A 17,934-nucleotide genomic window follows, 5' to 3' on the forward strand; every position below is an offset into this window, starting at 1 on the left:
CACTACAAATCATGCTACCAAATGCCCTACTTCTTGTCATCTGAGGTGAAATAGAGCCTAAATAATTATACATCTTTTCACACACGTACTAGTCGAACCATCTATGAAGCCCTACAATTCACAGCTGTCGCGTACGATAAAAGAATTAATCATTACAAAACTAAGAATCAGTTTACTTTACAAGGCATACGAACGCTATCCTCAAACAACCTTGTCGACGTACATTGCATGTGGAGGAAATTAAAACGATGAAGTGATCAATTAATTTTTTTTATTATATTTTTGACCAAAATGTCTTTTTTACGTGTATTTTCTCGGGAATAGGAATACGAGTTTTTCTTTCACCTTCTAAATTGAAAGACCGAAAGCAGAAATCCAAGAAAACCTTTCGAAAAAAATTACACTTCCGGACACCATTCCAGAAAGAAGAAATTGCACACCCGTGATGTGTGACTAAAATGTGTCACACGCATATTACACATGGTCTAATACTTTCAATACAGCGGTCCAAATTTTCAGTCAGAAAAACGGAGCACTGCAGCTACTCTATAAACGAGTTTGCTGTGCATGGAAATTGCCAGTGCCTAATTTATATTACCTTGTTTTGGGTCCCTAAAGTCTGTGGACAAAATCCCATGGAGTGACCATCCACAATGACTACAATCTTACAGTTATGTCTCGATAGGCGGACCGATATACAGCTGATTAGCGAGAGGATCAGCAGAAACCATTTGTATCTGTAGCATTCATTAAAAGTCTTATCTTTAGATGATTGTAAAACCTGATCAAACGACCGATCGATCGATCGATCAATTCATTACCACTTAGGGATAAATGCGTACGACTGCAAATTTGCAGTTTTCGATGGAATAATTTCATGCCATTCGAATGGCGACGGTTGAGGAGCACGTTATGTAACTCTGAAATTTCTAGAAAGTCTAGAAGTGTGATTAAGTAGGTCAAAAACGATTCGAGGTTTTGTTATCTAATGCTCAAACACTGAAAACTAATATATCACATTGAAAACTAATATTAATATCACATAAGAGAAGTAGTGTTTAAACTCATATCACCAGTGATATCAAACACGAGAAGGAGTGTTTCATCTGATGTTTAAATAGCGGGAAGTGATATATGTCTCATCTAACTAATGTTTAAACCCCGGGAAATAGTACATCAAACACAAAAAGAAATGTTTCATCTGATATCTAAACAGCAAGCATTAATACATCAAACACGAGGAGTGTTTCAGCTGAGATCTAAACACCGAGAAGTAATGCACCAAAAACGAGAGAGAGTGTTTCAACTGAGATCTAAAAACCGAAAAAGAGGTTACAAAAACGATACACATACGATCTTTAAACGACTTTGTAATGCCTGGTACACTCTCAAATCTTATTACCTTTTTTTTTTAAAAAAATTCAAGCAAACGTTTGCCAAATTTTCTGCCAATTAGGTTTTGGCTTCACAACCCATCTCTAAGATAGTGATTCCCATCGTTTCATGTTCGAACGTTGTTCCAACTGTAAGAATATTAGTTCCAGTGAAAAGATATGGGGCAGTACTTTCCTATGCTAATGGGTTTTTAGTCCATATATAACTCCAAGTGTGGCGGCTCAAATACTCGCTGTAAATAGTTCGTTCCAGTCGCTGAGTCTGCATTATATTATACATGTAAGGTTTAAGTCTGTGGTTAAAACGTGATTTCACCGTTTTCAGCGTTGTTCAAAATCCTTTACCGTCTCAGTCCTACAGCGAATCATGGTTAAATGTAAAGTTGTTCTAGCTAACTTTTGAGTCTGTGGACGAAATCTTATGGTGTGACCATTCAAATGAAAGCTAGTGAGCAAAAGTTTCCGGTGGTACTTTTTTTTATGCTGCAGAAGGTGGTTCTATCTTTTGAGTCTGTGGAATGAAATCCTACGGTGCGACCATTCAGATGAAAGCTACTGAGCAGTACTTTCCTGTGGTGCTGTTTATTATGCTGTAGAAGGTGGTTCTAACTTTTGAGTCTATGGATGAAATCCTGTGGTGTGACCATTCAAATAAAAGCTTTTGAGCAGCATTTATTATGTGCTATTTATTATGCTATTAGAGAACGGTTCTAACCTTTTCGTTTGTGGACGAAATCGTATGGTCTGGCAACTCAAATAAACACTCCTCAGCAGTATTTTTGCAAGGTACCTCTTGTTCATCCACAGTTTTTCAAAACGAGATTAAATTTGGAATTTTTTGAGATAGACTATCACCATGAGAAGTGAAAGGGTTAAACAGGTAAAAAGATTCGGCAGTGACCGATAACCTTATTCTTAGTGCCACACCCACTATCCGAGTTAAGTGAAATTTTGCGGATGTAGTGCAGCAGCGTGCAATAAACGTAGTCACATAACAGAAACTCAATACATCAAATCATGGTACATTTGATGATTCACATGGATATTTTTAGCCAACTACTCAAAAAAAAAAAATCATTCACTGTACTCTCTCTGGTAATTGGACTCTAAAAGAGTGCTTTCCTCGACCTTTTTTTTGTATCAGGTAAAATTTAATAGATTGATTAAGTGACCATCTCCGGACTGGATTGGATCAAAAGACCTCATTCGCTAAGTGTGATATCGAATACACATTGCAAATTAAGTGATATTCCCTGGAGATTTCCAAATTTTGCGAAAAAAATAAAAAACAAATGGCAGAGGGAAAGAGCTCCAGATGAGGTCTTAGTTGAATGTTAACACTTAAGGAATTTGACCACACACTTAAAAGTTAGAGAATACCTTCCGTGTCTCCATAATTATCTCTCGGGGTGAAAGTGTCATGATATATGTACGAGCTTGACTGTCTTTTTTGTGCAACATCGAAAGAGAATATTTTTTGAGTATGGTGACATAAAAAAAAAAAAAACGTGAATATCACCTGATCCTTTCAATGCCGAAGTTGGCCGAAGTCAAAATTCAACAAATTTCTACATTTCATTTTGTAAAATGCTGAAAAACAAATAGTGCCAAGTGAAAGTACTGTAAAAGAGGTTGCATTTGAATGGTCACATCATAGAATTTCATCCGCAGATTCAAACCTTAGAACCACCGTGTACCGCATAATAAACAGTACCACAGGAAAGTACTGCTCAGTAGCTTTCGTTTGAATGGTCACACGATAGGATTTTTTCCACTGATTCAAAAGTTAGAACCACCTCACGCTGAAAGGGCTAAACAGCGATCGTGAATAGGGAGCCTTTCTTTTCTTGTGTCTTTTTTTTACTTCAGAACTGACCTAAATCAAACTACAAAAGCACCCAAAGAAACTATTCAAAGTGGCTGTTATCTTTATGTTCGTATATTAAGATAAAATATTTCCTTACATTCTGTCGTGTTATCGGTAGATATTGAGTCCGATTTTAGCCTCAATTAAATTAGCTTTAGGAAACAGTTGAAACAGGAACTTTCGAATTTATCACAAGTAATCTAACTGCTAGGATTAGTTTCAACAAAGATGGCTAAAGTCAGACTGACTGTCTGAGCTGAGATGTCTTGTCACGGAAATCAGGAGTTACGACGACATGAAGCCACAAGTGAAGCCAAAAATTCCAAACATGAATTTGAAAGAGCACTGTTGAATAGCTTATACTTAGTAATTACCGAGAAAGATTTCGTCTATTCACGTATATAAGGCTAGAGATATTTACCAAATTCTTGTTTGTCTTGTTTGATTGCGAAATAATAAACAAAAATTGCGAAATTGTAACAACACTTCATAAAATTCATATTTTGACATCTTTATCTTGACACGACACCAGAAAAAAGGAAAAGAAGCATTTCTCTCCAAAACTAAACCCCAAATATTGTTCCTCTAAAGCATAGATACGAAACGAAAAACGTTTTTAGTTAACTCTGTCATGCCCATGAGGAACGTAGGAAATTCTTTAATTCCAATGTGTAAAGTACTCGAGAACCAATAGTACTATGGAAAGAAACTTCGCCAGAGGATCGTTAATAAACTCAAAAATAAAAAAAAACTCGCTCGTTTCTACGTCTGACTTGTGGAGTGAAAGTCGTTTTAGGTTTTCGTTCGCGCCGTGCTTTAAAAGAATGTGAAAGCTAAACCAGTTTTACACATCTAATTATAACAGTGAAGAATTTCTAGCCCAGACTTATTTAATGGGAATTCACGCGTAGGTATTTCTGACACCAATGTACTTAAAATAAAAGTCACTTATGGCCACATTTCTTTTCTAAAGTGTCGGTTTGTCTTGACTGTCCTTCAAAATCTATAGTGACTAAATGGAGTGGATCTAACTTTGAACTTGTGAGCATGGTTGAGCCTTTCATTCCTGACAGTCGCCTAATTGAATATACACACACAAAAAAATTAAAATTTGTTTTTGTAAAATCCTAAGAATTACATTAAAGCATAGGATTTCACAGAGATTCTAAAGTTAGAATGACAAATCATCTCACCTGATCTTGGTCAAAGAGTTAAAGGGCCTCAGAAAATTCTTGAAGAATCTGAGCCAGCTATTTTGCTAAAATGGGACGATAACATTTTAAACGGAAGGTTAAAAGTTTGTTCCTGTACTATTCAGTGTTTAATATGCTGTCAAGATGGATTGTTCTAACTTTTGAGGCTGTGGATGAAATCCCATGGTGTGACCATTCAAACAAAAGCTACGGCTGAGCAGCACTTTACTGTAGTACTGTAGATTATGCTGTACAAAGCGGATCGAACTTTATGCCTGTGAAAAAATCTAAACTGCTATAATTTAAAAGTTTAAATGAAATCAATTTAGCAGTACTTTCATGCAGTAATGTGATTAAACGCTTTACAAGATCATTCACACTTTAGTCCCTGCGCCCATTAATTGTACACAACGATGTCTTTGCGCCTGTGGCCAATAAAACCCGACGTTATGACCGCTTTAAATCGCTTGGCGAGTCCTCCAAGATGGTACATCCTGTTCAGTTTTCTCGTAAACTTTGTTACCATGTTTGAGTATGTAACATTTTACTTGGGATAAGTGAATAATGCAAACCTAGCATGTCAGACTAGAGACGATTTTCCTCGAGTGGAGGTTTACGATGTTGCAATGGGCGCATTTAATTTGGACTTAATTCTATTAGTACGTTATGACCATCTAAATAAAATCTATTGATGAGTGAAGTAGAGTAGGTCCGCGGTGCAGAGTCAAATTTCTTGTTTTGTGGATCAGTTGTAAAACCGTTCCTGTGCATGGCAAAGCTGAAGAAGGGTTTTATGAGCCAGTTTTTGCGTTGGCGAAGGCCTTTTAAGTACGGTAAATACTAATAGTATCGAAAATGCTACTTATTTTAAAATGTTGCAGTAGTTTCACCTCCAATTTATTGCTAAACTACATATTTTTGCAGTAGGGTTAGGTCAAATATTCCGGTTTTATGCATCAAAAAGTATTTGAAAACATGACATCCAACCGACGACAGAAAATAACACATGGAAGGAAAGACCAGCGTGCAAAGAAAGTCGCGTCCGATAGCCCGGGGATAGTGGATTTTGCTATCGGGTTAGTGATTTTTGTCCTTAACTTACCCGACGGGCAAGTGCTGTGTTTTTGGGAAAATCAAATTACAGAAGGATGGTAATCAATCCTAATCAAAAAGGATTTTGGGGCTGGTTGAAATGACTTGTTGGCTAGTACATGCTGGCTACAGCTTGCCCGAATGGCAGGCTGTGAAACTGACTTTCTTTGCACCCTGAAAGACAATGCTTTGAAAGACTGTCTATTGTGAAGGTTGTATTAAACCATTTCACCTCATTTTAAAAAGAAATGCAAAACAAATGGTATTATGAGAAAGGTCTGCCAAATAGTTATATTTGAATGATCACATATACTGATTTCTTTTACAGTATCAAAAGTTAGACCAGTTATTTTCATACCTCCACAAAATACTCTACAGCTGAGGGGGTTTAGAAAATTAGCAAATTGCACTAGAAAAAGACAGTCTTTCTTCTGAGAATTTGCTCCGCCAATTGTCTGCTTTTTTGCGATAATAAAATAATGTTTTGGGTACGACAAGCTCTGCTAGGACCTTCAAAAAGGCGTCCGCAGCTGGCAAATACGAGGAATTAATTTCTTTTTCTACAATATGCTGCTTTTAAACTTTTCAGCGAAAACGTGCGTTAACATCACTTTTTATATCGTCTCCCTTTATTGTCCCTAAGTGATATGGAAAACAGTGACCGCCATTCTAATTCTTTCTCAAAGATTGGTTTTGAGCTCCTACAACTTGTTATTTAGGAGAGGCTTGTAATGCGTGTTATCGCCATGATAGTAAGTTCTTACTTCACGTTTGCATAAAAAATAGATTAACTCTTCAATTTTTAGAGTCAATTAATTATTATATAGACTCGTAATGGAGTTTCCACTTAAACAATCCTCACGTGTGACCATTTAAATGAAAACTATTGAGCAGTACTTTTCTGTGGCTTTGTTTATTATGCTGTACAAGGTAGTTCTAACTTTTGAGTCTGTGGATGAAATCCTGTGGTGTGATATTCAAGTAAAATCTCTTCAGCAGCACTTTTAATGGGTACCATTTATTTTTCAGTATTTTTACAAACTTAAATTTAGATTTAAAAAATGGACTTTGGCCATTTTTAGCAGGGGTAAAGGATTGAGATAAACTGAAAATGTAGTAAGCATAAATGTTGCATTTATTTAATAGTTTTTATTGTATCAAGCCATTAAAAAAGAATGATAAAACACAAATAATCTATTCTGATATGAGATAAAGACGCTAAAGGAATTTGATAGAAATGATTTCATAATCCCGGTTATAAAATGTTAAAGTTGATACAAGTAGAGAGATAATTACCGTATCACCGGTCTGCAAAATGCACGACTGCTTGATGGGATTATCCTTGAAAGACTGAGGATATATCCATGAGTAAATGCGATTAGGATGTGAAGGATAAAAAATTTTGGACACGCGATAAGTTTCATTGACAGCTGGATCCACAGATAGATCGGTTTATAGCGAAAAAAAGAAAAAGGATATTTAAAAATAGCTTAAACGCGGCACAATATGTAACAGATAGGACAGAGAAAGTGTTATGTAATGAACTACTACACTACCCTTTATCAAAATTCAGATTCTCATTTGTTGTCGCTGTACGTTTTCAATAGAAGTTGTGGAAGGAATTTGTTGAAGTATCAAATAGATTCATCTTGCGTGATCATGTCCTCAATTCTCATGACCACTGTGTTTTATAAAGCAGTGATATCACTCTTAGGGCTTTAAGGATTGAGAAATTAAATAAATCACAAAATCACGACGTCCTGACAAGAAAATACGTCCTCAAAGCATTTTTTCAAGTTAGCCACAATTGGGATGAAATTAAAAAAAAAACTGTCACGATAAAAAATTTTCAAGTCTTAATCTTCTTCACTTCTTATTGTTCGATTTTTCGTACTATTTTTGTTGGAATTCTTTGTGCGGTTTCAAATCACAGATTCGAACCTGTTAAAATAAATTTTCATCTGACAATAAATGCGTAATATAAATTTGTAGCTACTGCTGCAGAAAAAGGTTCGGTAAAACGCAATAGAATCGCCAAAACGTGGCTATGAAGTCTTCAGGAGAAATTTGCCTGTGTAAAAAGGCCAGGTCTTTTCTTGCGGTGATTTTAAATATGAAAAGGCCCTGGTGACTAGTTTCCAAGTCATGTGACTCTGCTGGGGAGATTGATGGAAAGTTCGAGGTACTTTTCTGCGCACGCGTTTTGTATGCTGCCCTGATAAAAAAAACCGTGAGGAAAATTGCCTCTTTTTCTGTATGAAACGCCGAAAGAAAGAATCGGTCTCTTGTTCATGTCTCCTTCCTAATCGTTTATTTTAGAAATTGTTATACAAAGAAGATAAACAGAGGAATCTTTGAGACTAACAACGGAGCATTTATTTACACTGATTCTTGCAATGTCTTGTTTCAGGTGTGGTTTAAAAACAGAAGAGCCAAGTGTCGCCAGTTGGACAAAGCAGCGGAAAACAAAAGAAAACTCGAAAAAAAATCTCCACCAGGGCCAATTCCTTCTCCATCAAAAATCAACGAACCAAAAAAATCAAGTCCTTCGCCATACCAGCTCCCAAGCTGCAGTGCGAACATGAACGGGAACATGTGGAACAATTCATCGTCAATACCACTGACGCATGGTCAAAATTACCCCTCTCCTCCCGTACTGACAAACAATTCCGGCCCAGTGTTTATGCCTCCCCCACACCCTCCCCCTGCGCCGGGACCCCCACCTTATTATCGACAAACCGCTGACTGTTCCTATATGTCATCGCCGTATATGCACATGAATAGACCGGGCGAGCAACCGTATCCTCCGACACATATGTAATGAACGAGCTGTTAAAATCAAGCTATGTATATCTGGGCAAATCGACAAGGAGCGTCTTCGCGAGAGAAGCTGACCGTGCCGAGTTCAAGGCGAAGATTGCCGAAGCGCGGGTTTTGGCGAAGATGTCCCATTGTCACGCACAAGGATGGACTTGGCAAAGGTTTTAGAGTATATGCTCAGTTGCTTTCAAGCGCAAAGAGTTTTTTTTTTAATTTTAGACCAGAGAAAACTGTATATAAGAATAATGAGCATCATCTTTTAAAAGATGCGAAAAGAGAATTGTAACAATCGCGTTTAGAGGTTTTTATAACACAGTTTTATTATTTCGGAAACATGGAGTCAGCCTATGGAGAGATGAATCATTAGCTGAGTTATATCGCAAACAGCTGGTTGCTACTTTTTTGGTCGACGTGAAATTATTTGTCTTTGTCATAATTTAATTTTAATGCATTCTAGAGTACCGCGCAACATATTTGTAGATCGTTTCTGTTGTTTAAAATATCACACTGTCTCTAACCAAAACCTGAACTAATACAAAAAGCCTGTCATGATACAAACTAAGGATTCGTAGGAATCAGCGCAAGAAAACAGGTTACTGACTTTCGTTTGTAGGGGGGGGGGGGGGGAGGGGCAAACGTGTCAAAGTTAAAGGGGCTGTGTCACGGCAGTCCAGTTCATTTTGTTTAATTTTGCCAATTACTCGCCCTAAATCGCTATGGAACTTAAAGTAAACAAAGAAATTACATGGAAATGACAAAATCAGAAATTCGAGACAAACAAATACGTCTTCTGAACGTTATTTTTGAAGTTGCAAACAGCAGAGATCAACTTTGAAAAACTGTTAAGCTGAACAGTTTTCAAAAACGCTAATTTCAATCCGTTTCAGTCTTCTTCAGTTTTGCCCATCTGTGGCATCTGTTGTATCTGTTGTGTTATTTTAACCTTCCTTTAATGTTTTAAGCGGTTATTTTTATGTTTCTCTTAATTTAACGGGCATTTTGTAATTACCTAATTTGGCTGAATTTCGTGACACAGCTCCTTTAAGGTTGTTTACCATTTACATGAGCAAACCGATCGGTTCACGGTTTGAGTAAAATGGTAAGCCAAATTTAGGGATCATTTGAGGTTTCTGTGTAACTCACCACCTACCCCTCCCCCAAGTCACAACTTTGCCCTTAATGAGAAGCAAGTGTTAATTTGGCTTAGGGGAGGGGTAGGTGGTCAATTAACCAGAAACCTCAATTGAACCAAATTTAGTACTGGTAAATTTCGTCCTGGAATCCCGTTGATCATTTGCACAAATCAGCCGCGAAAGACTGAAACTGTAATCAAGGATGGCTTTGAAGAAATGGAACACGAGTTTCCGTTTGGAACATTCCGACCAGGAAAACAGGACTACCGTTTCAAACGGAAATTTTCCTCTGAAATGACCCGTAAGGTCTTGTTGCATTTATTTTCCAACCAGGTTTTCCAGAAACTCTTTGTTAAAGGTAGACAACCTACAATACTGATCAGCCTATCAGAATTTAGGGTAAGGATGTGCAGCTGCATAAAAGCGCAGGGAAATGAGCATTATTATTGCAGCTGCAATGCAACAAAGATATAACGAACCTCTATATAACGAAGTCCATGGTGTAATGAACAGTATTTCTTTACCCTAATAAGAGTACAACATATGGACAAGAACCTCGCCTTAACGAAATCTCGTCATAGCAAACATATTTCGTCAGTCCCTTAGCCCTTCGCTATGATGAGGTTCCACTGTCGCACTATGCAAAAAACACTTCAATCCAGTACGGGAAAATGTGTAAAGGTCAATGCAAAGTTAAGCATTAATAATGGCATCTAAGTTTTCCTATTAGTACCATACAAATATATGGAAAAGAAATGTATTCAAATATAGGGGTACTAATGTGTTTGATTCTACATGTAAGGCTATTAGAACTTGTCACAATTAACCATCTTTCAAGGTTATTATAATCCTAGAAATGTCTCACCTGGTCTTTTGCGAAGAACAGCTCAATTTTCATCTTTCTCTTTTTTAAATTTAGACCATATCGTTGTTCACTTATTCAGTTGACGCATGCGAAACTCCATTTGCTGTTGAGAATATCAGATGCATTTTCATATTAAAAATTTAAGGCACATAATTAAAAATCAGTTCAAATAAAATAATTTATTCATAGATATGTGTGATGGATGTGTCTTGTGAGGATGTTGACTATGTCTTGTTAAAGCCATGAAATGCATGTATTGGTTCAAGTCTGTCTCCCCCAGCATGTGGGGTTTGGGAGGGAGGCCAGGTAAGCAAGGTAATTCAAACCTTCTTGAGTGACCAGCCCCCCCCAGTCCCCCCCCCCCTGGGGGGGTTTACTTGGGACTTGGGTTAATTTTTGCTGGGTATGTACCGCTGGCCCCTCAGAACCCCTACCTCATGATAGTCTATTCTGTTGCCATAATTATTATAGACCTCATCTTAGTCAGTTTGGCAAAAAGATATTTTCACAACCCCGTTTTTCTGTTTATGCATCTACATTATAATAAACAATTAATGAATGAGACTGAGTATCTTATGAAGAATTATGGACATCGAGGAGGGTGTTATCCATCGAGGCCTTAGGCCGAGGTGGATAACACCCTCTGAGATCTCCATAATTCTTCATATGATACAAAAGCCAAATTCAATAATTGTTTTAATATTCATTCAAAATAATTCCTAGATTGAAAACATAGCTAAAACATACTTACTGCCATCGATCAGATCAATGTTAAGTTCATCTTCGATTGTGCACGTTTAGGGTTGTTCAGCTGCGCAAATATTCTCCAAATAGCAAATATCACCCTTCAACTTGTCTTCTTGCTGTTCTTGTCATGTTTTTAGCTACTATTTCGCCTAGTTCTTACTCTTGGAACAAGTGAAATGTCCAACATAATTTTTGTTTTCACAACCAAAACAACTCAACCTCGTCCCCAGTCCTCTCGATTTTAAAACAGTGCATTAACCTGCAAGAAGGCTGCTCGTTAAACACAAAATTCTTCCAAATTTGGTCATCAGTAACTGGTTATGGTGAATTATGTGTGTGCTTTTAGCTAATCAGAATTGGGGAAATATTTGAAAGAATAGTATTTAAAGCCTTTTAACTTGGTCATCCTAAAATGAACTGACAAATTAATTTGTTAAACTTAATGTGGTGTAAATCTTTCTATTTCCAAATCCCTACTTACCGAATTTTCTGACCCCCAAAATCCTGAAAATCTGCGACCCCATTCTAGTAACTCTTATAAATAGGCAACCCCATAATAGTCAATCCAGTCGTGAAAATGCGACCCCATCCAGCAGCACATATTCCATATTCATCAGCCTACTACCAGGAAATAACCCCCCCCCCACACCCCATCGGGGACAAACCCTTGCAAGTGACTACCTCCAGTCCAATAAGCGACCACTTCTCTAAAACACTAAAATTTTCTCAATCAAAGCCTTACAGTTGGAACCTCGCACAAACGACCACCTCCTGTAACTGACCGTGACCACTGTTTGGGACTGGCAGTTCTTTAACTTTTTCATACTACACAGTATAGTGGAACCCTGATTTAACGAACCTCTATATAATGAAGTCCTCGATATAACGAAAGATTTTCTTTACCCTAGTAATAGTAAAATATATGAAAAAGAACCTTGATATAATGAAACCTCTTTATAGCAACCAAATTTTGTCAGTCCTTTGGCCCTTTGTTAAATCGAGGTTCCACTGTACATGAGGTCTCATAAGCCTACAGTGCTACCCAGGTGGAGGACAGTGGAACTTCCATGCAAATCCTATGGGCATGCTGAAAATTACCAAGAAACCCAAATGCATGAGGTCTCATAAGCCTACAATGCTAACCAAGTGGAGGGCAGTGTTAATTAAATCCCTAAAAGAGGCTTCATTAAAACAAGCAGCGAATTCCCGAAATCAACTAAGGGTGCTTTCCATTTGTCAGGTCTGACTGGCTAGAACATTACCATCATAATGAGAATTTCACTTTTAATCAAAATTATCCAGTCAGAACAATCAAATCCTAAAAACTATGCATCAAGGAGATGGGTTTTCAGCTAAAACTCTTGGAAAAAGCCTATTTCATTGTCGAAATGACTGGTCTGGCCATGGTCCGGCTGGCCAGTTCTGACTTTTGGAAAGCACCCTAAGAGCTGTAGTGATTTGAATCACGTGAAAGATGCCAAACAAGTTTAAATGACAGTGTTTGGGTTTCTTTGTATATAATTCTTGACGTACTATCCTAATTGATAACTGTATGGATTGATACTAATACCGTCGAACCTCTATGCTCGATCACCTCTTGTAAGAAACCACCGTTTTAGTGAAACGAACGAACCTGTATTCAGCGAACCGGTAGCCGTGTACAATTCAGCGGGATAAACATCTTACCGTACGTTCTGTTATTTATATAGGATTTCCACATCTACTCCTTCATCCTCTCTTCCTCCTCTAATTCCCACATTTGAAGAAGATTTCTCAAAAATTACTGATAGACTATGAAGACTGAGCACTCCTACAACAGAACTTTTAACAACCGCCAAGGCCGCCATCTTGATTAAATGTCCCGCTCTCGGTCCAGGGAGGTCCCAGGCAGTTCCAGAGTCACATGATGTGACGTACACACGTGACTCATTCCCAGGGTCTTCTCCTTAGTAGTCAGGTGAAAAATCCCGCAAAACGAAACAGAATCTCCTTTGACCTTGGAAGAAATAATGAAAATAAACTTCTTTTAATTTAGTCCCTCCTCTGTTTGTGAATTTTGTGTGCCAGGGTGGGATTATATTCGTTCTGACTCAGAAAAAGGGTTGAAAAACATGGATGACAATGGCTTTACGAAACAGACTTACTGACAAAACACAAGGATTTCCGAATAAAGAAAGTAACTTTGGCCAGAAATTTAAGAGCTGGAGAGGAACATTTCATTAGCAATCGACGCAAAAGATTATTAGATTATTCTCTCTTGCAAGTGCCTAATGCTGGTGAGCAAAATCCGTTCCGTTCTCAACTTAAGCATTATATTAATTTCAGCACATTTGCAATTTGACGATTGACTCGGGCCTAAGACTGAAATCGAAACTACGACAAAATTGAATTCGCACTGAATCTGAACAGAAGCCGACTACTAGATTTAAAACGCCAGGAATGGGTTATCCACAAGAGACTATAAAGGGGACAGAGATGGCATCCCCCATATACACCCTATTCCATAGGTAATTCGTCTCGAGTTATTTTTAGAATCGGGATAAAGTTACCTCGCGCGAGGCGTGGATGTTTCGTGGAGGTTTAGCATGACCAAACGCCGTGCAAAACATGTCGGGTGAGAGGCAATGAAAGCGTAAAAAGATCAAGAGTATTCCTGAATGTTGAAGCGAAATGAGTCGGCGCTCACCTGGGAAAAAGGAATCGCTGGACTCTTTGACAACCCGTGAAATCAGTTTAACTCGAAGTTGTCGTAACCTCAGTGCTTTAATAAAATGAGAAATTTCGCCGGTCTATTGAAACCGGTCGTTTGTACAATTTAGGGAGTTTAAGATCCAACGACGCGAACGACAACTAGAACGTCAAAAAAACAATAGGTTTAATTAGCAAAACAACAACTTCGCACGTGCAACACACTTTTTTGTTCATTTCTTTCCCGTTTTTGCACGACTACGACGTGAAAATGCCTAATTTCGCGTTTTATGGAGGACGTAAATAAGCAACGACGAAATTTTATTTCTCTTTCTGAGCTTGAATATGGTCCCTTGAAATTCAGCTTTAGGAGGGTTCGCCTACAATTGACAAAGTAAGTGGGTAGGAATAATCGCTATAAAGACTGAAAAAAATAAACATCAAACCAGAAATTGCTCTCTTCAAACTGTAAATTATAAATGATCCTGAGAGAATATTCAGTGTGTTAAGGATTTCCTTCACTGTAATTTTCAGGGAGTTATAATAACTCCTCTAGTGGGGCTAATTTAACTCCTTACAGTGGAGTTATTTTTCGTGGAGTTACTTTAACTCCAAAAAGGAGTTTAAAGAACTCTTTTTCAGGAGTAAAAGTGACCCCAGATATTGAGGAGTTAAAATAACCCCCAAAACGGAGTTATCCTCTACCTAAAATTTTTACTCCACTTTCAGAGTTAAATTAACTCCAAAAAGAGTAAAAACAACCAATGGAAGGAGTACAAATAACCCCATTTCGGAGTAATTTTAACTCCAGGGTGGGAGTAAAAAGAACTCTTTTTCAGGAGTAAAAATGACCCCAAATTCGGAGTTAAATTAGGAGTTAAAATAACCCCAAAAAAGGGGTTATCCTGTACCTAAAATTTTTACTCCATTTTTGGAGTTATAATAACTCCCTAAAAATTACGGTGTTGCTCTACTGTTAGCTCTATACAAGAGAGGTATGGCGATTCTTTTTTAATTTCGGTTTCGCTGACACAGCTTTCGCAGAAATCTCGCTGTAGTCGTTTTCGTCGACAAAAGGAATAGCAAAATCGCTCTCCGCGTCTTCCCCTATTTTGTTCTGCGTCATTTCGTGAAGGACGCGTGGCTCTCAGCGTGGGCCATCCACGCGGAACACATTCGCGCTATGTGATTGGCTGTTGTCTAATCCCCCTAGAGATCTGTGGTGTTAAAAATAACTCGAGACGAATTACCTATGGAATAGGGTGTAAATGGGGGATGCCCTCTCTGTCCCCTTTATAGTCTCTTGGTTATCCATTAAAAAATCCCCCGCCCAAAGTTTTTGCCGCAAAGAGGTCACGCACAAATTAAGCCACTGACCTTCCCCTGGAATATATGAGCTCTAACTGAAGGTTGAATTAGATCGTCGTACTCTCGATTTGCATCGTTTATATCACCTCGCTACCCTACCCCTCCGGCCCAATATCTACGCACTGCTTCCTTCAGATTAGCTTGATCAGCGTACGCGCTACTTTGCTCATGTGATGGTGTGTGCAAAGGTGAATGTGTGCCACGTGACCAAGGTTTCCCTTTGCTTTTCTTAAACTGTTCTTTATCCCTTCTACGAAAAACAAAGTACATTGTCATGGGCTCCTGGTAGTTTCACGCTATTTTCAACCATAAGTATTGTTTTAGACTGTTTTTACCTGCTCATTTCTTCTATTTTGAAAAATTTGATTCTCAACTTGAGTCTGCTGTCTGACGTTTGCCGTTTGCCTTAAACGTGACTCTAAACTCTCTAATGTCTTGTACGTTAACCTGTTTTGTATCCTTTTGCGTTTTTCCCTTTGTCGCTCCATGCAAGGGAATCCAAGACAGTCTTGGATTCTGGATTCTAGGTACTGGATTCCGGATCACTGGCTTTTGTCACTGGAACGTGGATTCCGGATTCCAGTAGTTAGTGGGATTCCGAATTCCTTGATCTGTATTGCGGATTATAAAGTCCAAGATTCCGGATTCCAAAATCAAAAATATCCCGGATTCCGGATTCCATTAAATGGGGCGCGCGCGTCCCTCGGAGGAGTTAGCGAAAAGAGCAAGACGACAATGTAAGGATAGCGAGTGCAGATCTAAAAACCCACTAGACGTGGACCAATAGAGAGGAGAAGTTTGAGGTCACGTTACCAAGGTTACAAAATTTCTGGATCTAAACAATCTTTCTTCACACAGACAGCAATTTGCGTTGTCGAAAGATGGAAGAAAAGTATGGGTTATCGTTTTGTTCCTGAGTGCGTCATGCACAGGGTAGTCATATATGTCATTTTTCGTTTTTTTTTCCCGCCGCTTATGCAGGACCACAGTTTGTTGAGATCCAGAAATTTTGCTATCATGGCAACGTGACGTAACGAATCGTCTCTCTAATAGAACGACAAATTGGGGATGAGGACCCCAAATCGCGCTTAGTCTTTTCCGCGCGATTTCCCTTTCACTACCACAAGTGAGGTTGCGTTGTCTGCCTAACGCGTCCGAGTATCTGTGCTCCCTCACATTGTGGGTGGCTCATACTTTGTTCTGCAATTATAATTAGTATAGGATTTAAAGGAGCTGAAACCAATTGTGGAATTGCATGTATTTCAGGCATCCCATTGATAAGCATTTATTGTATTTAGCTATCCAATAAATCCAATAACCGATGTGTCCAAATAAACAACCGTTGCAAGCAAGGCGCCAGCCGGTGATGGAATTAAATATAGTTTTTTATTGCTTTAAGATATGAGGGCGGTTATGATCGAAAGCTAAGATAGAGGTGTTAAAGATGCCTTCATTAACACACACAGATAAAGGAAAAGAGAAACTTCGCCTTCGTCAAAAAGAGATCTGGGTACGTGATTTATGAGACACAGGAAAAAGTCATACCTCCCGTGAGGGTACCAGGAGTTCTTAATACCAGTTCTACCATGTTGTCGTTTAACGTGCGTCGTACGTTGTTTCGTAGTCTTGTCAGCCCAACATTGGATAACGAAAATATCAAAAACTCCGTCATTCAGAAGGCAATTGGCTTCTGCGTTATCGCGTTATCAGTGGCTTTAGGGTTCCCTTAGCTTCACTTATCCAATTTGTACTAATAGGAGACAATAAGATATGGGAGCATATGTTAAGCAGTCAAACTTATGGCAAATTAAGTTAAGCTGTCATCTTAAAAAGCTGTGTTCGAGGTGGTCGGGCTTCAGTGCACCGTATTTGGGAAATCTTAAGAGAAGTGACAAACAGATTTAGATAAGAATTAAGGGGTTGTGAATGGAGGTTCAACAATTCTCGACACCTGAGGCGAACGTATCTTTCACATAAGAAACTACATGATGTTCTTTTTGAAAGTAACAAAGCAATTCAAAGCAGTTATACTAAAAAATTACTTATAATTAAAGCAGGACTAAATATACAATGACTACAATGGGATTCAAGCAAACTATCAATCTCATTACAACGAAGTTATAGATTTAATTTGAGGCGAGAGTGCTACCACACTGATGTAAGCTTCTTAGTGTTTAGATGTAAAGAATTTAACATATAGTGGATAAACCGATTTAAAACGAGTTCGGCTTTGCTTAATTGCCACTCATTTTTGGCGCAATCAGAGATTTTTTTTTTCTTTTTCATAGTTTTGTCTTTCGCGGATGTAAGGTAAACCAAGACAGTCTTGGATTCTAGATACCACGCTGTCATTTCCGGATTCCTAGCCAGTGGAGCTTGGATTCGGGATTGAGGATTCCTTGAGCTAAATTCTGGATTCCAAAGCCCAGGATTCCGAAAACCAAATGAAAAAGTTTAAGAGATTCCGGAATTCGTATTACCTTTTAAGATGCGTTGTCTTGTATTTGGATGTCTAATCTTATTTTTACCAATCAGTTCATCGTCTATCTTCACACATAAAGCGCTCACTGCCGTCTTAAAAACCCCGCAACCCGACATTTGCCAACCCCTTGTCGTGAGTCGGAAGTGAGTTCATAAAGGCGATATAAATCTTTCTGGTGCCATCCCATGGTAGACACAAACTAAAACTTCAACTTGAAGCCTGACAAACTTCTAACTTTGCAAGCCGATATGTAGATAACGCAGGCACACCCATAAAGGAATGTAT

At 38.3% G+C, this 17,934-nt stretch overlaps 1 protein-coding gene across 4 annotated transcripts in view; it reads left to right on the forward strand.

Moving 5' to 3' along the window:
* LOC140924183 (homeobox protein otx5-B-like) overlaps window positions 1–8,936 on the forward strand; it is a 28,650-nt gene extending 19,714 nt beyond the window's left edge. For all 4 annotated transcript variants that reach the window (XM_073374212.1, XM_073374215.1, XM_073374214.1 and 1 more), the window contains exon 4: window positions 7,957–8,936. In XM_073374212.1, coding sequence (XP_073230313.1) covers window positions 7,957–8,367 — 411 coding nt within the window. In that variant the 3' untranslated portion in view covers window positions 8,368–8,936. The remainder of the gene's footprint in view (window positions 1–7,956) is intronic.
* Window positions 8,937–17,934: the final 8,998 nt, after the last annotated feature.

This window comes from Porites lutea, chromosome 14, assembly GCF_958299795.1.
Source record: "Porites lutea chromosome 14, jaPorLute2.1, whole genome shotgun sequence".
Lineage (NCBI taxonomy): Eukaryota > Metazoa > Cnidaria > Anthozoa > Scleractinia > Poritidae > Porites > Porites lutea.